Below are 22,191 nucleotides of genomic sequence, written 5' to 3' on the forward strand. Positions count from 1 at the left end.
CCACAGATTTATGGACACAGCCTGTCTTTGATGGTACTCTAGAGTGTCAGATTAGGGCCTCCAGGCCTTTTCAAAATGATTCTCTTTTTTAAATAAATAACTAAGTAAATAAGTAAATAAATAAATCTATCTCCCTTTTCTTATTAACGATTTTCCTTCTTTTGGTTTTTATGATAGAATTTACGTTTACCCCACCACTATTACCCAAGACTCCTGGGTAGGTTTTTAATGCTATAGAAAGAAGAAAGTTATTTAAGATCCCATTGGGTCTAAAACTGACTTGAGATTAAGTTCATCAGAAAGAGCACACCGGTTAGTGGAGTACAATGTCATGGTCATGTGGCTGATGGCAGTGAGATTTGAGCTCCTACAGTCTTGACTGCAGAAGTCATATTTTCAAGTCCTATCGACATTCTTAGTATCAGCCTAATTTCTTTCAGACTTTCAATCTGTAGATCAGGCTTGAATTAATATGCCTGCATATTTGGCTTAGCCAAAATAAGCAGATGTGGAGTACCACTGACTAGACTGCCTGTTTTATTTCCTAATGTTCTTCATTACTGTAACACGACATCTGCTTTTCTCAACATCTGTTACAGAAGAACTGGTATCAGGCAAGCAGCCCCTTTCTGGTACTTTCCAGTCTGGTCTCCTCCATACCTGTCCTCACAGCATTGCGGGCCTGGTTGACTGTCATCTGCCCGGTCATGTGCAACAAGACCTTAGCCTGAGGACTTGTCTGGATGTGAGCTGCTGACACCACGGCTGTGGGGACAACACTGGGACTCCCGGCCATGCCATTTCCCTGGAGCTTCTGGGCAGGCCCTCCTGCAGTGGAAGGACTGACCATAGTCACCCCTCGACTTGTCTGACCAGCAGTAGACATAGGGACTTTAGCTTGGGAAGCATTTGTCACGGTCCTGCCAAGACAGAAACAGAGACAGAAAGCCCAAATCCATCAGCAAAATGGGGGAGAGAAGAATTAAAGGCAAGAAAAATGACTCAGGGCTTTAAGATAGAACATTTTAAAGAATGAATGGAATTATTTTTACAAAATATAAGAATCACAAATTCAAAGTAAAGATGGCCCTGAGGGAGAGAAAGGTCTGGAAATATACTGTGAGTCACAGAAAATTACACGTCGTATTCTGCTCAAGAATACGCGGTTACTGGGTTCAGTTTTCCATATCAAGGCTCAACACCTCCACTGCCTTTAAGGCCCTGGATTCTCCTGCCTCAGCCATCAAAGAAGTTGATTTGTTTGTCATTGCTGCTAATAACATTAGCAGTTTTGCTCCTTTTTCATAGCTTTGCTCATGTTTTTTGCCCTTCTCCCTGCTTGCCCCCAGTTCTGCATCACACAAAGGCCTGCATGCGAGTGCACATACACATATGCACACACTCTTGGAATATTCTCTCTGGCTTCTTTTTTTTTTTTTTTTTTAAGATTTTATTTATTTATTTGACAGAGAGAGACAGCCAGCGAGAGAGGGAACACAAGCAAGGGGAGTGGGAGAGGAAGAAGCAGGCTCCCAGTGGAACAGGGAGCCCAATGCAGGGCTCGATCCCAGGACCCTGGGATCACGACCTGAGCCAAAGGCAGACGCTTAACGACTGAGCCACCCAGGTGCCCCTCTCTGGCTTTTCTCTCTGTCTTAATATCATGTGTTTCAAGGTCCAGCACAAATCTCTTCTTTTCAAGAAGCCTTGCCTAAGGCTTCGGCTTAAGACCTTATGATTCTATTGTTTCATGTGAATTTCTTCCTTCTATGGTCCTTGATGACATTATGTGTTATTTTTATCACGTAAATTCTTTATTAAATAGTTTTGTCTCATGTATTTTTTTTATATTCTAAATTCATTTAAACAATTCTATATACAGTAACTTTCTACTAAGTAGAATACTTCATTAACTCAAGCATCCTTATTATTTACTATGATAAATAACAGAGAATTTATTGTAAGTAAGCATTTCTCCAGAGACTTTTAGTAATTTGTTTTTGAAAGTTATGAAAATGCTTCCCTTCATTAACTTAGTCTTTGTTGTGGTTTGGTTTGTTTTATTTCCCTCAGTTGTTGTGGTGGTTTTTTGTTTGTTTTTTTCTCACCAGGGAAGGTCTATCTGCCATCTTCTGGATCCTGAATGTAGATTTTAACATATACAGAAAAGAAGGTTTATATTGATTAAAAATCTGCAAGTCAAATTAAAGCTAACATTCTGTCACCATCTGCAACAATAGTGATTTTCATTTGATTAGGCTGCTGGCCAACCTATAAATCAAGGCCAACAGCTGACAAACATGTCAGTTCATTAAGCCATTTATTTAAAATCAGGGTGTTTGAGGAATGATTTAACACAGCTAGACCTGGACCATTTATTAAAAGCCCAGTAGCTAAAAACTGGGGCTCCCTCAATGCCATTATAGGTCTTCCCATTCAGTTTCCTAGGCTACTTTCCTAAGTGACAAGAAGGTAGACTATCTTTAAATAAATTTTGGGGGGGAAAAAAAAAGGAAAGAAAATCTTGTATACTTAAAGCTCTTACTTCTTATTATCCTGTAACAGGGTTTTCCAACCTCAGGGACATTTTGGGTCAGACAGTTCCTTTTTGGTAGGAGGCTGTGCTGTGTACTGTAGGACACTTAGCAGCATCCTTGGCTTCTGTGCACCACATGCCAATAGCAACGTCCTCCCACATGCTCCAGAGTAACAACCAAAACTGTGTTCAGACAGTGCCAGATTCCCTTGAGGAGCAAAATCACCCTTAATTAAGAAGGATGAAGGATCAATGTCGTATTTAAGGAATTTTATTTCTGACTATATTATAGAAATTAATTGCCAGAATTCCAAGGCAATCACAAAGCTGTTGGAATAAATATAGAGCCAGACACCTAGGTTTAAGCACTTCTTCACTGTGCGATCTCAAACAAGCTATTTAATCTCTCTGTGCCTCCGTTTACTCATCTATTAAGTGGGGATAATCATAGCAACTACATCGACAAGTTGCTTCAGGACTCAGTTATTATGTGTAATACGCATTTTGAAATCTGCCTGCCTGGCATATAGTTAAGTGTTATGTAAACATGTTAATAATAAAGCTTTTGTTTATACTAAACATGGTATTTTTTATTTTTGAGCAGAAAAATACTGAAAATGGTATAGTTGGATCTTCTCACATATAAGTTCAAGCAAATAACTTAAAACCCAGTACATATATTGGTAGAAACGTACAATTTCACATTACTCATATGAAAAGTAAGCTAAGAATTTTAGAGTTAGAAGGGATTTCAGCAAGTATAGATATGAATTTTTAAAATGTTGGCTATGTAACAGGCAATTATAGTGTGAGAAGGAATCTTGGATAGGCTGAAAACCATGGAAAAGAACAAAGCTTCTCTGTTTAGAACTTAGTAAACCATTTATTCAAAACCATACCTTGTGACTGGTGCTACATAATTGCCAGGGAAAACCCCTATCTTGCTGGTATGCATCGATGTCCCTTTGAACCAGCCATCCTGGCAACGCTCAAACACTAAAAACATCTCCCCTTTCCTCAGCTCCAGCTCGTCCTCTTTCCGGGGAGTGTATGGATATATAGCAACATACCTAGAATAGAAAAGAGTATGTGATTTCAGGCTGAGTAACAGATAAACCCCAGGATGCACAAAAACTCTTCCTTGGTACAAAGTCTTGAATACAGATGTAAACAGAAAATATCATCCTTTAACCTGTAAGTAGCATTGGTAATTTTCCATTCAAAGAGGTTTTGCGGCCTACACTGAAAAGACGGAGGCCTTCCTAAGAACTGCCAACCTGGACCCCCCAGTGTGAAGGTGACTATCCCACCAAATGGTATTCGTGGGGTGTGAAAGAATTATGCAGCTTCCCAAAGTGCCTAACCTGCTGCCGGGGATTAGGGACCCAATGGGAAACTTGAGCTCTTCAAATGGCACTTGTTAGACGTGGGAAGTAGCCCCAAATGAGGACATATGGCATGAAATCCCACTGGGAGGCACAACACACTGCCTTCCACACACAAGCTGAACCTAGAGGCTTGGGTTGCACCTGCTTTTGTATGCTCAGCCAGGAAAAATAATGAATTTGAAAAAGTCAAAAGGAAAAAAAGCCCAGATCATAGAGAGTGCAAAACCACCCTACAATGTAAGGTGACTGTGCCACCAACATATGGAAACCAGGCAGGCGACAGTTTGTTTTTTTTTTTTAAACCAGGGCTCTAAAGTGTCCATGTATAAAATCACACAGTGTAAGAGCCACAAAAATCTAGCTGTAGTTTGCCACTGGTAAACAACTAACAAGACTTTTCTGGATACTTATTGCTGGGGACTTAAAGAACTTTTCACATGCACCCTCCCTCTATATCTGATTTGTGTGGAATACCTTCCTATTCCTTAGTATCCTAATGCAAGGAATGAAAATGGAGGCAAAACGCTCAAACAGAATTTATACAAAAAGATGGCTCCATGTACATATAAGAGCATGAAGAAGCAAACACTGTTTCCCTAAACTGTAAAAGGCCTTCACTCAGCAGGATGGCTGCCTAGGGATCTCATGTGTTGGACCCATTTTGTTTCAGCAGTTTCCTAATTATATGCATGACTGGGTATAAGTCTGCAGAACACAAACCACTTTGGTGAGCCATAAGCCTGTCACCAGCTCCTATCTGAAAGGTGTTTCTCTACCTCCGCTGTTTGGGCTTAGTCTGACATGAACTTTAAAGCAGTAATAAATGACACCCTCACTTACACACTGGGGCGAGTCTGAGGCCGTAAATGTGCAATCTGGTCAGCGGGTCCCGCTGTGGGCCTCGGTCCCATTCCGGCAGCAGCAGCAGCAGCAGCAGCAGCAGCAGCGCCCGGAGGTGTGGAGGCCAATAAAGGGGGTGGCGGAAGAGGAGGATTCATCGTCTGGTATGAGGGGAGAGAGAAAGAATAATAATGAATGATTTATTTATTTACATCATTTATGGAACGCAGGAGGGAAGAGGAATCAGGAATCCATAGGAAAAGACTTTAATGGAATCCACAGGGAGCAGAACCAGCAGGCTACCTTGTATGAAAGCCTCCTTTAAAAAAAAAAAACTCATCCCTTGTTCTCCTTTAAGATCTTAGAGCCATAGCAACTTTTTCAGCAAACAGGTAAGTAATGACACTTGGGAAGAGGGAAAGAAAAAAATGGAACAACAGCATGTAATTTTAAGATTAATAGCATTTTTCAGTATAGACTTGGGTAGAACCCCAACGCTTTTCAAGGGGGCAGCTATAATGTCACACTGCTTGCCAGGAATTAATTTGTGATTGTTTCTGTAACTTGAAACTTAAACACAACACAAAACAATTCAGCTGCACTATATCTCAAACCATTCCTTCAGAAGAAAATTTCCTTTGATGCCTGGTTTCCAAAAAGCCCAAACAATAGCAAGCCACAATCACTGGGCTATTGTTGCTACTTTTGCTTATTCTTTTCTTAACTTTGCCAGCTTTTGAAATTTAGTACTATCAAGGCTGGTAATCTTTAACAAGTGCACCAGTGAAAAGCTGCTGGTTCCTTTATGGGCACAGCCTAATGGGGTTCTGCCTACAGGATTCCATGCCTTTTGAAAATCAATGGAGCAATTGTTACTTTCTGATCTATAAACCCCAGATGATTCTTAAGGGTCTGTATACTGAAACTCCTGGGAAAACAGGCACACAAAGACTTGCCTGAACCCCCACCTCGCCTTCCCGAAATCTTTGAACCACTAGATGTAAAAACTGAATCAAAAGAGAAATAAGGAGACTAAAGAATGCACCTAGGAAAGCATAAATGGCTTCTACACATCAGTGTATAAATACGAAAAATCCAATGATCTCTAACATAGTTTATAGCACTTTGTTTCCACATTGTGAAATAAAAATGCACATCTCATCAACATTTGCTTCATCTGACTGTTAATGTACATAGTTCCAGAAACACAATAAACTGAGTAGAAAAAAAATTCAGAATTCTAGACAAATGTTGCAACTGTTTCACACATTATATTTAATTTTTTTGCTGCAGTGACTTTGGAGAAGGATTTTTCCCATAGCGAAGCTGAAGGCGTTGTGGAACATGCAGTGCAGAAATAAATGAGGCGCAGAGCTGTGTACAGAGTGCTGACCTGGACAAGGCAGAGGGCAGCTCAGAGTTAGAACCACATGAACATTACTCACATTTTCCATACAAAACATGGCAGCCTTAAGAGTTGCTACAACTCTGGAATTGCAAGCACTGGGGGACTTAGAGTCTTCAAAACCTTTGACCACGAGAAGGTCAAGCACTCACTCCATTCAGTCTCCCCCCAGTGACAAAGTAGAGAGAAACAAAGATAATCCTGGTAAAACACTCAGCACACGTGACCAGGGCAGTTCATTGGCAATAACAACAGGGTAAGACAGATAACATGTCTAGACTGTACTCGGGGTAATATATGGAGACTGTAAAATTACAACTCAACTGATTTCCACTGAAATCTTCTAAAGCCCAACCTCCAAACAGCATGGCTGTGGGAAGGAGGAAGGCCAGTGCACGCGCTCCACAAGGAGCCCAATGAGAACTGCTCCTGGAAATTACTTAAAATAGTACCTAAGCCACAGAACCAACAAGCTCCATTTCACACTCTGAGTAGAATTGTATTTTCAAGAGGAAAGGAAATTAAAATTGTCTGTTATATCTTAACTTTATTAAAACAGAGGCTGCACTAAATTAGCCCTAAGAAGAAAAAGTAAAAAAAACCTACGGACCTGATAAAAAAAAAAGTCACATTCTGTTAACAGAATATAAAAAAAGGTCAACTCTTACAGTTAAAAAATACAGTAGACTAATGTTTCACGCACATTGCTTTCACAAAGAGTTAAGTTAGAAGTCACTGGAGATACGGCTTAGAGGAGGATATTCTGAAAAACCCCAAAGGTTGTGCTTGAGAGAAAATGCAGTTCTCTCCCTTTTTTTGTAGCTGAAACAGTAATAAAACTGGGCAGATTTCCCCCCAGTGTTGGGTTATATATCTTTGGGGGAAATGTGCGTATGTGTGTGCACGTGTACTCTGTATATAAGCACACAAAGACCGAGAGAGAAAGTCTGATTAAAATCAGATTCCTCGATGTTGTTCAGCTCTGTGGGGCGGGTAAAATGATAGGGCTCTGGTGAGTCCAGGGCTGTGACAGACTAGGAAGTACTGTGGGTTGCTTTATAAACAACTTAAACTGAAATAATCTGGTGATGTGGAAGTTCAAAAGGTAATCCACTGTGTGCTGTGCTTCAGGCAGTTTGCTATCCTGCAAGACCTGAAATTTCTACAGAACAAACCACAGCCTTTCATTCACCCAGAGCTGACCTGGAGACCTGCTTATTATTTCATAGTCCAGGCCAGAGCAGGCCCCAGAGGCCAAGACACACTCTCCACCAGCAGCAAAAAACATCTATGGACCTGCAAAAGGTATCAATCACATTTTGCTCATCATATTGTGTTAAAATTGTTCAGAACCAAATACTACACTTCAATGCCATTTTCACAAGACATTGCATACTAAATTAATAAGAGCTTAAAAAGCACTCCTCACTTGTAGTTTTATTTTATGGAAATGCAGCAGGTCTATAGTATCAAAGTAAAGTTGTCTAGAGCTATGGGCCAGGCCACAGAAATACGCATGTCGAAAACTGGATGTTATTCTGTTATTCATTAAAAATGAGATTCCTCCTTGTGTTTCTATAGATTCGGATCTTCTGTTCACAGTCTGTGGCAATGGTCTGAGGCAAGAATTGCTCTTTCTGAATAACATTTGGCTTAAAAACAGGCGAATGTGAAATGACCATACTTTGCCACGTCCAGGTTCTGTTCCCCTGACCCACTGACCTTGAAAGCAGCATCAGCTTTACACTGTAGAAGGAGGTGGGCTTTGGAGTCAGGAAAACATAGATTCCAATCTTAGCTCAGTGTCTTAGGGCAGTCCTTAATGTCCCTCCTATGTTAGAATGAACACCAGAAAAGAAGTATCCTCTCTGAAAGGACTGGATTCTAAGCCAGAGAAGCCACATTTGCTAGTGCACATTGTGAGTGAAAAGTTGTAGTGTGTGAATGTGATACCACTCTGCTCCAGTGCTCTCTCCTCTTTTTGCCCTTTCATGCAACCAAAGAGTGGTTAGGTCTGGATTTGGCTAAAGACAGGTGACAAGATCCATTAGGTTTTAAGCCCAGGCCACGGGCTGCAGGCCACCCTACCAGTAAAGTGCTCTGGAGTTTGGGGCACAAGTTCAACCGACAATAAAGGATTCATTTTCTTTCCAATTGTCCTTTAGGTGTGCATTTCCCTCAGGTTGATTTCTACCTCCCAGGGTAGAAAAGAGACTGGCAGGATAGACTTTGGGCATTTCTGGGTCCCTTGGGCAAATACCACATAACATTCCCCAATGCCAGCATCCTTTATTTTTATGTTTTTCCTAAACATCTGATTTCCAATCAACCACTTTCAACTCTACACATCAACATCTCTAAACAGCCTCTCTGGGTACTGAACCCAAATGCACGTATACAGGCTGATGGAGAAACAGTTCAAGGGGCTTCGTGCTCACACTCCCTCAAGTCAGGAGTGTCAGCCACTTCAGCCTGTGTAGAGCAGTGTTTGTGCAATTATGTGAACAGTTTGCTTTATCTTATGACGACAAGTAGGAAGTAGAAAAGTAGAAACACTGACACTAGTGATTAAAAAAAAAAAGCAAACTTAGGTGTCAGAATTCAATACAATTAAGATCACGATGGAAGGTCAAGTCTTAAGGCTCAACTGGATGCTCACTGGAATTAAGCCAGTCAGCTGTGGGTACAGCTATGAAGGAAAAGAAATAAAATTAAAGAACATATTTTAAAAAATACTAGAAATAGATGCTTAGATGATTATGTCTAAAGGGGAAGATGTAATTAAGAATTTGGCACTTTTTAAAAATCTCTCCAGGAATGGAATTTCCCTCACAAATTATAGCTTGTTCTACATTTGGTATGTAAGAAGAGCTATCTATGATATTAATTGATTTTGTATAAATTACCTAAGATCTCTTTGCCTTAATATACCAGTCTGTGAGATGGAGTTATAATTAGAAATAGTTTAGGTAAAGCTGCCTTTCCCAGTGCCCTGAAGCACAGCAGAAGCCCAATAAAGAGAAGCGGTTGTTATGATTCATGAGACTATGAAGTCAGAAAACTGTCTTACTCATCTTTGTATTGCTGTCACCCAGCTTCGCAGACAGAAGTTAACAGATCCCCAGTGAGCTTTTCACAAATGAGAAAACGTTCTGTGCTTCTCCCTCTCTTAGGACAATATGATATGGATCCACAGGCTTTGGTTCCTGAGATGCTAGAGTCCTTTTCTGTCATTGCTGGGAACATTCTGGCCATCTTCTACCCCTAATCCTGATTTTCAGAACTCCCACCAATTCCAAAGGCTCAACTTGTACCTCTCGAACTATCAATGTTGGCAGTTGCACTCCACTTCCAGAGCCCTTCCCTGATCCTGTCGATTGCAGAAAGTCCTGCTGAGCCTTCCACCATGGGGCTTCAATGGACTAATTACATATTGGCTATTCTGAGAACCCGACATCATTTAATTTGCTTCTCTAAATACACGCACATACACTATGTGTGTATGTGTAAAATTTTTTAGTTAGGGTTACACATTTTTGGAATGCAATCTGTCTGTAAGTTAGCCACGGGCTGTATTTGGCCTTTACTGACCTGCCTAACTCGTGACATCTTACAGCTAAATACCTCTCAGCTGGTACAGGGGATTGGGGATTATGAATCACTTACTTAAGAGCTCTGCCCCTGTGCAGAAAATACAAGACTAATATAGATCCTCACCCTCCTCCCTTCACAAAATTAGTTGGGAAAAAAACCCCTCACTACTATTAATAGCCTTATGTCTGAATTAGATAGATATAATGTCAGTTTTGCTCCTAATATTAGGTATCTAACATTTTAACTGTTACATGTGAAATGTATAGGACAACATGCTCCTAACTTCATTCTGCATAAAAGATTAGAAAGTCTCAATTCATGATAAAAATACTAGAAATAATTTTTTCCTATTCTACTGTTGGCATTTATTATCTAATAAATCCACACCATGAAAAGCATGGTTTCCTCTCTACCAAGCTGCATACTATTGCTGTGATAGTGCTCAAATTCTTTGAAAATATTTCAAATTTTAAATAGGATACTTGTCATGATTAATGTAAGATACAGAGGGGACATGCTACTGAGATTTTTCCCCCACTTCAACTTAACATATTAAATCCAAAACATTGCTGCCAACCTACCAGGGACTTTGAGATCTAGACATCTCCTGGGATGACAGACAGGTCTGTTTGTAATTAGTTTTTCATTAAATGGAATTGGCACAGTAGACATACTGTTTAATAAACCTTCCTCTTGCTTAACATGCAGGCTTTCTTATATAATCCTAGGATGAAATGGTTGAATGTAAATTAATTTTTATATATTCATGCTCTCTTGTGACCTGTCTCATTGATTTGCCCTAGAGTGTGCCTCCAGCTAAGAGCAACTGGCCATTTACTACACTGTAAAATTTTCAGCCCACAAGGGCTGAAATTCAGCCAGCCCTGTCTTTTCCACTAATTAATTTTTCTAAGATCAGAAAAAGCAGCCTTTTTCCCTTAAGAAATTATGCTAGAATTTTTCCACGAGAAGTAATCACCTGGAAATGGAAATATCAACTGGTTGTGTATGTATTGGGGTGGGAAGGGAAGGAAGGAAAGGAGAGAGTCTTCTCTGGAGATGAGAGGGCAGGATGATTATGGAATTTGGCTCTGGTCAAAACACCTGGGGCTAACAGAATCTCATGGAAACCACATTTCAATAAGTTAACTGAATTTCATCTTCTCCCCAGAAGAATCAACACAATTTTCCTGCACCAAATAGTGGTACTATCAAGGAAGCTGTAATCGTTCTGGGAACATTAAAAAAAAAAAATACAACTTTAACCTCTAACCAGAACATTATTAACTTCCATTTAAATACAAGAACATGCTTAACTCTATAAAGTTTTCAAAGTCTAAGTCAAGCTAGGTAATAACTCCACATTTATTTATATCCCACCTTGTTTCAAAGTAAAATAAGGCAAAAGGAAAATGACAATAAAACTAGATGGAGCCAACATCTTGACTAATGTGCTAATATGTCATGAGGTCCTAGCTGGAAGGGGGTACAGATTTGGCTCTAAGCATTCTAGCAGAAGGAAACATAATCTTTACAACATATATAAAATCCACAACCTAAAAACAAACCAGCTGCCTAGAAGACTCACTATTTCTGGTACAGAGAGCAGAGAAACCATAACACAATGACCCAGGCCCTCTGAGGCATTCTGAGAGCCAACTAGTGGCACGTGTCACAGGCCCACCTTGCAACAGTCCTCAATCGAGACCAATAATGAGATCCGGAATAGTCATCCCCACTACATTCTAGGCATGGTGTGAACTCTCCAAAGTAGATAGTGTTAGTTTCATTTTATAGGTAGGGACACTGAAGCTTAAAGAGGCTGAGTAACTTTTCATGGTCATGTAAACAAATAAGTGGCTGAGCTGGGCTTTCAGCCCAGGTCTGTGTCCCCATCACTGGGCCACGCTGTTTCTCTGAGAGCATCACAGCCAGGTGAGACTCTGTAAAGCAATTTACAGGATTGGGGCCCGCTGGGGAGATCTGATGCAGGCATCTATCTTTTCTATTCTCATGTGACTTAGCACTGAAAGAAACAGTCTGAAAGCACTGGCCTGGATGAGAAATGTCTCACAATTGCTGGTTCCTTGTAGTTCATGTGCAATTTCAGGAAACGGGGATTTAAACTATTGTGTTTCTGCTATGTAAGGTTGAATTTGCTTGTTTCTTCTTCCCTTTTAATTTGCTCTCCATAGTGTTCTTCTCTGTATCTCCCTTGGCTGCCCTCACTTCTCTTATTAATTTCTCCCGTGAGGATGTTGTAAAGCAAGTGGTGTTTAGACTCTGTAGGATGCTATGTCTTCAGAAGGAAAATCAACACAATCTGAGGGAGGCTTCCAAGGCAGCATAGCTACAGCTACCGTAGTGGAAGACGAGAAACCAAAGGTGAATCATAAATGGAGAGATTTGCAATCGGCTCATCATGTGACTCAAAACAGTTTAGCTTTTGGGATCCCGGTTTCCTCAGTATTTCTATAAAGGCGTCTTTGTAAGAAATAAGTGAAGTTTACAGTGGATAACGGAACATAAAAAAAAAAAAAGAAAAGAAATAAGTGAAGTCTAGAAACTCAAAAGAAATGAAAAAGAAATTTTTGGTTAAGCCTTCGGGAAATCAGGCTAAACGTTAATGAAAATTAAAAGTATTTTAAAGAAGTCTTCTAATGGCTTCAGGCCACTGATCCTCACCGTTAAAAATTATGCAGGCTGCAAGCAAGAGACTTTCTCATTTTTTCTGTGAGATGAACAGAGATAACAGATGAAAGAGATCTGCCCCCACCTAGCAAGTGTCAACGTGAACTGCAGGTGTTAGGAGGTGGGGTGTGCCAGATTCATGGGACTAAATACCTAAGAGAGAAACAGAGATGGAGAAGCTGTACTCACTCCAAGGGCAGCTGGGTAGGGAACATCCGATGGGAAAGTGAACGAGGGGCCAGTTGTCACTGGGCTGCTGGGGGGTGGGGTCACAATTAACCCGGTGGTACTGATATGAACCTGCCAAGAGAAAAACAAAGTTAATTAAAAGACAACTACATTTAATACAACAAACTGTACTGGCTAAACCTTGGGGAGAAAAGTCACACTTTAAAAATATATCTGTAGTTTCTATTATTTGGGGAAGGCAGAAGCTCTTTCAGTCGCTTCAATCCACATTTACTGATTACCTAATCTGTATTCGACACTGGGCGGTCGCGTGATAAATGCTGGCTCCTGTGACGTTTTACATACAGAATTCAACTGCTGTTGGCTTTCTCAATAACACACTGCCTCACTTGGGAAGCCACTGTGAACCAAACTGACCTTTCAGATGGTTAGTCTGGTGCTTGACTGGCCCACTAGCAATTTCCCTGAAGATCCTGTTAAGGTAGGTCGTAGCTGAATACTCACCTGTCTATCAATATGTAAATCTATGTGAAGTGCTTAAGGTATTTTGTTATTCTCAGGATCATTTTTCATGACTTCTACTTTTCAGTTGGGATGCATAATTAAAATGCAGCTGCCTAGACATGCCTAGAGCAGGTAATTATTTATAAAACCTTTAAAGGAACAATGTCAAGCCAAATTAGCTGTTTTCAAAGGTGTCTTATCCTTGATACTATCCAAGATTAATTTACTAGAAAGAAATTGAGTTATTCAGGTCATTTTATTGCCTGTGTTCAGTTACTCGATCAGTTTCACTCACATTGCATATCAGGTCCAATTGCAGAAGTCCGTCGTTACTTGATGCTGCAGAAGTAGGTGTGTGGGTTCCTGCACAAATGGGATGCTTTTCCTCTACTATTAAAGGAATATGGTTGTCTGGTACCTTGTCTCCCCAAGGAAACAATGATGCACCAACAACGCCAGGCCTTTGGTAATAAAACTTAATCCCAAACATAGCTCCCTCAATTCCCGTATGTTAAGAAAAAGATTATCAGGACAAAGAAAAGCTCCCAGAGATTAGTTCCCAGAAGCCTGAAGGAAACTGAGTTTCGCAGCTGGGTTAGGTCTTACCAAGGCCAGGAATAATCAGCATCACAGCATACAAGTTATTTCCACAGATAAATCTTTGTTAACATGGAATCCACATCTTTTTTTTTTTTTTAAAGATTTTATTTATTTATTCAACAGAGATAGAGACAGCCAGCGAGAGAGGGAACACAAGCAGGGGGAGTGGGAGAGGAAGAAGCAGGCCCATAGCAGAGGAACCTGATGTGGGGCTTGATCCCATAACGCCGGGATCACGCCCTGAGCCGAAGGCAGACGCTTAACCGCTGTGCCACCCAGGCGCCCCGGAGTCCACATCTGTTAGCTCATACAATGACTGAACCAAAGGCTTAAACTACGCAGATCTAAGGGATGCCCTAACAAGAGTTTCTCCCCAAACCCTCATTTTTTGTCTCTCCTGTGAACCAAAGTCTATTTCCAATCAATTTCTAATGGGAAGCACGCTAATTTTTCATCCTAGGATAAAATCCAATGGCCTATAGCTGTTTTAACCAATAAATCTGTTTATATACATACCCCAAAGACATTTGTAAGTTGGTACCACATAAAAGATGGAGTCTTTCTGAGAACATACAATGAAGCTCACTTCAAAGTGCACGCCATTATCATGGAACCTCTGGGGTAGAAAAAACACCAAAATACTGCTTCCTGGGCCTGACCCTACAAATGTCTAAGAAAGATCTCGTGATTGACTGATGCTTCTCTAGAAGCCACAAGGTGGGAATCAAGATAGTTAAATGCTAATGAACTCATGGTTTTGGACAAAACCCCTCAATACCCTGTGAGGAGCTGGAGCAGAGGCCCTCTAAGGTGTTTGCCATCATAGACACGGGAGTGAAGCAGTGAACAGAGACTCCTGCAGGCACCAGCCAACACAGGGCCACTCCTAACCCTGCAGTCAAGGAAGAGATAAAAGTCACCAAAGAATGACTAAAGCAGAAGCAGCAGCAGACGCAAACCAGCTGAGGGTCAGCATGTCCCGAATAAATGCCTTGAACTGGGAAAAATCGACTTTTTACTGTTCTTTTCTTTCTAGAATGGCAAATTAGCTTGGGCTCCCCCACAAGAAAGAGCTCTGTGGAGAGGGAAAGAGGTGGGGAAAGCAAATGGAAATGAGTGGGTGCACCTTTGGCTCCCCTGAAGCCACTGGCAATAGAAAATGCCACAAAAACTCTTAATATTATGAAGCATTCCTCCAGCTGGCAGAGGCCAAAAAATCTGAGTGTGGCCAGAGGAGGAAACAAAATGTCTTCATCACCTACAGCATCATATGCTTTTATAGATGTCAGTCACAGACATCTGTGCATATTTGTTTTGGCGACCCACCTGGACAGCACAGTCTATAAATAATCTTCCGATTTATGTATTTGAAAGTTCAGCCTTTACTCAATAGTCACCAAATATAATAGCAAGCTAGCCCTTTGCTCCTTTCTTCTGTCCATTTCCCCATCCTGTTGCCTAGAATTTGGATGTCATGGCGAGATCTCTAAATTCCATAATAGAAACATAAGGTAAGGTTCTACCCATATGATGGAAAGGTGAGCTAAAAAGCGCCATCACACCAGCACTGGCTGCCTATATGTGGATTCCAGTCAGGTGAGAGAAATGAACACTCAATTCTCTGGGCTCCTTACTGCAGATTTTCTAAGTGCAACCAAACCTAATTAAGGAAAAGCAAGAGAGAAAACGGGCCAAGTCAAGATAATAAAACATCCTTTTTCTCAGCACTGAGAAAAAAGAGAAAAAAAAAAAAAAAAGAAAAGAAAAAAGAAAAGAGAAAATGGGCCAGAGGAGGAGGAATCAAATCTTCTGCTTGGTCCTTTTCGGGGCAAAGGAAAGGGCAGCCCTACTTTAAACAGTCTCACATGAGCCATCTTTCCATATACACTGATCTCCATGGTTGAGAGAATGTTTGCCTTGTCACCTATGTTACACACACTCACTGCTTTATTATGAACTGTGCTTCCCTCCAATGTACCCAGTACACTAGACAAGTAGTGTCTTCTGTAAACCTGGGCTGAAGAAGCCAGGCAGCACTTGAAACATCTCCCATCGGCTTCTTGAAATAACTTCTCCCTGAGGCAACACATTACCACCTAAAACAGAATGAATTAGAATATGGGAGGAGGGGTGGAATGGTTGAAGGGGAAACTGTTTTAAAGGAACACAGAAAGAGCCTTGTTTCCTAAGCTACTTCAACCAAAACAAAAATAGCTCCACTTTTATAGTCTTCATTCCCAGCTCTGGTGTGGCAGCGTCAGACATGCTCACACCTGACGGCTGAGTTCTCTACAAAAGATATAAATGCTAGGTTTATCCTCCTTTCTCTTTTAATTTTCTCTAATGCCAAAAGATTACCGTCTATTCTTTTAAAGCTACTCCTATTCTGAGTTGCCACACTGTTCTTACCAGAAACTTACCTTTTATTTTAACAAAACATCATTGTGCAAATGTTGCTAGGTGGCAAAATAAAAACTCAAATATTCAATTTTCTTGTAGTAAATGGCCATCATTACTAACCACCTCCGTCAAAACCTTATTCAAAAAAACCTTTTGAACCTTTCCAGAGTAAACTCACTTGGTACTTCTTACTCCAATCTATAATCCATGTCTACCGTTCACACAGGTATAATTAGTTACATGTACAGTAACACAGTTCTCCTCTCTACCCATTTTTCAAGAGACTCATTCATTCAATAAATACTTATTGTATATCTGACATTTGGGATATATTGGTGAACAAAACAAAAACCTCTCCCCTCATCACACTTACTTATGTTCTAGTGGGGTATGTCTGTGTTCCCTAGTTTCCTCATAAGATCAAAAGCATCATTTCCCCACCACCTAAAAAACACCAACAAACCACAATCCCATTCAGAAAATGAATGCATTTACCTCACAACATGCTGGATGAATCTAAGGGAGCGGGGTCAAATAAATGAGGCTGAGAGAAAACAATTTTTAGTAAAATTGGCAAGGGAATACCAAAAACCGTGTTGTAAATTTTTATTTTGTGGTCCAAAACAGGCACTTTAATTAACTGTAAACTTTCTGAGGACCAGGGCTGTGTGTTTGTTTCTTTAAAGGAAAATAACTGATTTTTGTATGTGTGTGTGTGTGTTTTTTAACTACAGCTATATTATAAAGTAGAAGGTAAAATCTGCATGAATTTTAAAAAGTAAATATGAGACTTGAAAGAAATTTCTCCCACTGCGACAGGCTGCTTTGGGACCGGCTCTCTGACCTTTGGGTTGAGGAAAAATACAGCCATCATCTAATTGGATAATTACAGCAGCCCTGTGACTTAGGCAGAGCCACTTTAGTGGGCTCATTTTGCAGTCCAGAATTAAGGCCTAACACAGGGAAGTCCTATAGCTCATTATCACAGTATACGTGGTGCCTAGAAGGGTCTAATAATAAGGCACCCAAGAAATGCCTGCTGACTGAATGCATGTTTCCAATCATCTTGTGTATTCTCATTAACACAAGAATAATGTGCAGCTATTTCTTAAGATAGTCCAAAGCCTTGATGAACTAATGAGATTTTTTAAAAAGCCAGGCTAATTTCTATTTTAAATTAAATGTTTCTTCACGTCCTCTTTTTTTTTTTTTCCCCTCTCTATAACGCTTACTGGGAAGCTTAAATAGCAGGGTAAGTCACACAGATGCAGGCAACTATCAACTATGAGTTTCAACTGTAGCATCTTCAGTTGGGATGAAGATAAAATTTTCGTTGGCAAGATCTCCCAAAGCAGCCTTGTGACAAGGTTCTGTAACACTGAGCAGTTGCTTGAAACTAAGCATTATTTAAACCATTTTGTCATTTCCAACCCTTCCTTTGAAAATGACTGGGTAGTTTCAGGTTAGTTTTCTCGTCTCTATTTTTCTACCTACAGAATGAAGAAAGGCTTTACTTCCCAGGAAAGCTACTATTTTCTTTCTTTCTTTTTTTTTTTTTAGGAAAGCTATTCTCTCCTGAATGCAAAAATAAACCGTATTTTTCAGCTAGTGAAAACACACATTTGTGGGTAGATCACTTTGTGCCTGAGCTCCTTTCACACCTTTATATGATTTACCTGAGAAGGGGCACTGCAGGAAAGGCCAGACAGCTCGCTGATGCGCGCAGCAGCTGTGGGGTTACTGGAGCTGATGAGGACAGGAGGGCTGATCTCCATGGAGTGGCGATTCTGGGATGCCTGGGAGGATTTGCTGGCCATGGTGAGAGACGTAAAGGAGTGTCGCTTTTTGGTGTTCTTCTTGGTGTCAGAGTGCTTTGGGGCATTGCTGTTCTGGGCTGCTGCCGAAGTACATTCTCCAGCATCAACTCCTGGCACAGAAGGCTTATCCCATTCTATCAGCTGCTTCGCAGCCGAGTTAAACTGCAAACCAAGGAATCGACACAAGACAGTTACACAATTCTCAAGGACTCACTGAGATTTATTTTCAACCAGCTTTTATCTAGAATTGAACATCACCACTTTACAGTTTGCACACGCAAGTATACCTTTTTTCCCCACGTGAGGTGTCTTTTCTCTCAATACTGGGATTTCATTACATTTGTCACCAATAGATGTTAAATCAAGAACAAACCATTCTAATTAGAGACCAACAAGGTAAAAAAATTTCCCCGAGAATTTGCAGAATATCTAATTTTAAAATTTGCCATTAACAAATGAAGATTCATTTCAGCTCACTGATGAAATCTAAAGAGGAGCAATTAAAAGGGTACATTTGTCTGACTGAATACTCTGTTGCGCGATAATGGCCGGATATTCGCGCAGAGCACAAGTGAACATCGAAGGGGCAACTTTTGGGTTTGGTAAAAATGGCAAGATGACAAAGAATAAAACCATTACATGTTAACTCATGCACTGCCACATAAATTAACCTCCTGCTTCTATGAATTTTGGGAGGCGTTCACAAAAAAGTTGGTAGACATTCTTGATAACTGTTTGTCATGTCATTGCATCAGTTCTTTTCATACATGCATACAGTTTAAAATCACAAGGGGGTAAAACATGAAATCCAAGTCCTATTGGCAAGCTAACTTGTCTATTTGAAAAGTTTTCTGACTATAAAGGGTCCAAGGTGTCAAAAGCTGCACACCAGGCTGGTAACACCAGCAAGAAAGGAAGGAATACAAAATTTGTTTTCCCTGAGTGTAATAAAATGTTTACAGAAAGTGCAATAATGACAAGCTGTACAGAACTTACTTAGATATTACAGTAAAATAGGAAATCATTACGCACTTAGTTTAACCTCTCATAAAAAAAAATTAAGATAAAAAATAACAGACTTCTTAAAAAGGTAATTTAGGTAAATATTAAGGATAATAGGGATTTTCTCATCTCAGCTTTGCATGGTCAGCATTTCACAAATGCCTTTAGATAAAATACCATCATCAAACGCTATTTTCCACCCACCTAAATGGTTAGGACCATGTCTCCTAACCCTGTTGATGAGAATGTCCTACTGGAAGAACGGAAATCCTGTCAGTCAATATTTAACAAAGTGAACTTGCTCCAGCACAACCAGCCGCTCACAAAGCTGTACTAATTGCAGCTCAGTAGCCAGGGCTTCTATAGATGATTGCAAATGGATTAACAATTTGTTCCTGTGGCTCCCCAGGGACTTGAATTCATCTGGCCTGTCTGATCTACAATTAGTAGGGTACATCTTTTTCAAACATGAGCATGCATCTCCTTCAGACTTCAAGGATTTTTTCCACATGATAAACTTTCAAGGATAATAGGCAGTAATGCCACCATTAACACCTATCAATGCCTGGAGTACCAACGGCAGGAGAAAGAGGATCGTAGGGACTCTGTGTTATACGTTGAGGAATGAAGAAATGAGGTACTGTTAAAGGGTGGCCTTATTATAACATTATAATGGCCTTTAACCAAGAGATCCAGAATTTACAAATCCTACCTTGGTCTAACCATCTCACCTTCTGGTGGTCCCTAAGAAAATCCAGATGCGCAAAGGAAGAAATGTAATGTTGTTTTATTATGAGAGTGGCCCAAACCTCAGAAATGCCAGAAGAAAAGGACTCAGAAAATGCCTTCTAATATAAGCTCATTTAGATCCCAAGTCACAAATCCTCAAAGCATGACTTAATCTATATGCAAGAATCTGACCAATTAACTCAATCCATGTTGCACTGAGTAAGAAATAAGGGAAGGAGCTGAGAAGGCTTCCTTCTCATTAAGGCCAAAAATAGGAATTGAAAAAAAACTATCACATCTACTTGATATCTTAGTTAAATTAATCCTGGTATCAAATCATAGGTTCCATTAGTAATGTCTGCTTTGAAATAGCCTGAAATATTACTGTAGTCTAGTCCTGTTCATATGTAGCCAAGTGTCAGTTATAGTTAATATTGTATTAAAATTTTAGGTTTCTGTGCCCTGAAATAAACATAAGAAATAAAGTATTGTTCCCTATATTTCCTGCTGTTTTTTTTCATTATAAAAATACTGGGTGCTTCCCCTGCATCTTTTTCTGTATCATATATTATGTGCTGGATAATGTGCCAGGGTCTAGAGATCTACACATGCAGAGAAATGGTCCCAGTCCTCAAGGAGCTTAAAAACAGACATATAAATAACATGCACTCTGGATTTTCCTATGTCTTGCTTCTTTCATTCAACAATATACTTTTTGAGATTTACCCATATGGCTCTATGATTCATCTTTTTTTTTTAAGTGCTATGTAATATTCCATTGTGCGAATACAATTTATTCATGCATTCTATTGTTGATTTATATTTGGGGTCCCCTTCTTTTTCTCTCTCCTCTCCTTCCCTTTCTCCTTCCTTTCTTCCTATAGATTTTGGCTATTAAGAGCAATGCTGTCGGGGCGCTTGAGTGGCTCAGTCAGTTAAGTGTCTGCCTTCACTTCAGGTCATGATCTTGTGGTCCTGGGATCGAGCCCCAGGTCGGGCTCTCCACTCAGCAGCGAGTCTGGCTGTCCCTCTCCTTCTGTGATCCCTCTCACTCTCTCTCAAAAAATAAATAAAATCTTAAAAAAAAAAAAAAAAGAACAATGCTGCCATGAATAATCTTGTGTGTATGTTTTGGTGGACATAAACACTCATCTGGATACTGGATATATGCCTAGGAGTGAACTGCTGGGCAACACAGTTGGCATGTTCAGAAAAATAAAAGTATGTGCATGTAGGTAGACACATCGTGGTATGGTGGGAACCAGTGAACTGCAGACCAAAGACCACAGTTCTGGTCCTCATCCATAAAATGAGGAAGCTGGAGCCAGTGATCTTTTTGTCTCTTTTAGCTCTCCACATGTATAATGCATTATCTCACTTTAAACAGATATAATTCACTTTTCTATTTCACATCTTTCATTTCTATTCCTCTAAATCACCTACTATATTTTCCCCGCATTTCATTTTTACACATGGGCAGTCATATTTGTTAGCAGAATGCTGCCATGATTTAAAATTACTTTGGGGGGCGCCTGGGTGGCACAGCGGTTAAGCGTCTGCCTTCGGCTCAGGGCGTGATCCCGGCGTTATGGGATCGAGCCCCACATCAGGCTCCTTCACTAAGAGCCTGCTTCTTCCTCTCCCACTCCCCCTGCTTGTGTTCCCTCTCTCACTGGCTGTCTCTATCTCTGTCGAATAAAATAAAATAAAATCTTTAAAAAAAAAATAAAATAAAATTACTTTGGACTTCTGAAGCAGCAGAGGTTAGTACTAAAAAATGCTATCTGCTCGGGGCGCCTGGGTAGCGCAGTCGTTAAGCGTCTGCCTTCGGCTCAGGGCGTGATCCCGGCATTCCGGGATCGAGTCCCACATCGGCTCTTCCTCTGGGAGCCTGCTTCTTCCTCTCCCACTCCTCCTGCCTGTGTTCCCTCTCTCGCTGGCTGTCTCTGTCAAATAAATAAATAAAATCTTAAAAAAAAAAAAATGCTATCTGCTGCCTTTATAAGTCCCGGAGAAAATCACAAAGTCAAGACTATTTGGTAGAGGCATTAAGTAAATTGGGCAGAAACTTAAAGAGACTTTTATTGCAAGTGTAACTTAACCCTCAGTATCAACAGGAAAGCAAGGATCTGATGGCTTTTAATGGAATTTTGATAACATTCATTTATGAATGTTTGTTTGAGCTCACTAGTCTAGGCTTTCTGTGACATTTATCTAACCATGACCTTTAAGTTTAGGAGTGTACTCATCACCTGCAAAATAAATTTGTATCCTAATAGACCTTCTTCCAAGCACCCGGTAAGGAATATCTGATGAGGCCTATGTTGCCTATAAGGTAAAATTCAGTATACTGGAGCTAAAGCAGGGACAAATGGGATTTGTTAATCTCTTAAAAACCATAATGTCTGCTTTTAGGAAACTCTAAAATTTAGATGGAGTATTATCAGAAGTGTAAATAAGTATGAGAAAGGAAATACTGACAAAATATTGATAATA

The 22,191-nt window shown here is 40.2% G+C and overlaps 1 protein-coding gene across 2 annotated transcripts in view; it reads right to left on the reverse strand.

Moving 5' to 3' along the window:
* The window catches only part of SH3RF1 (SH3 domain containing ring finger 1), a 177,599-nt gene that overhangs the window by 20,563 nt on the left and 134,845 nt on the right, over positions 1-22,191 (reverse strand). For both annotated transcript variants that reach the window (XM_026485595.4, XM_048212136.2), the window contains exons 5-9: positions 17,824-18,126; positions 12,644-12,754; positions 4,765-4,925; positions 3,436-3,606; positions 661-920 (exon numbers count right to left, since the gene is read on the reverse strand). In XM_026485595.4, the coding sequence (XP_026341380.3) occupies positions 661-920; positions 3,436-3,606; positions 4,765-4,925; positions 12,644-12,754; positions 17,824-18,126 (1,006 nt within the window). The remainder of the gene's footprint in view (positions 1-660; positions 921-3,435; positions 3,607-4,764; positions 4,926-12,643; positions 12,755-17,823; positions 18,127-22,191) is intronic.

The sequence above is a fragment of the Ursus arctos genome, unplaced genomic scaffold, assembly GCF_023065955.2.
Source record: "Ursus arctos isolate Adak ecotype North America unplaced genomic scaffold, UrsArc2.0 scaffold_11, whole genome shotgun sequence".
In the NCBI taxonomy this organism is placed as follows: Eukaryota; Metazoa; Chordata; class Mammalia; order Carnivora; family Ursidae; genus Ursus; species Ursus arctos.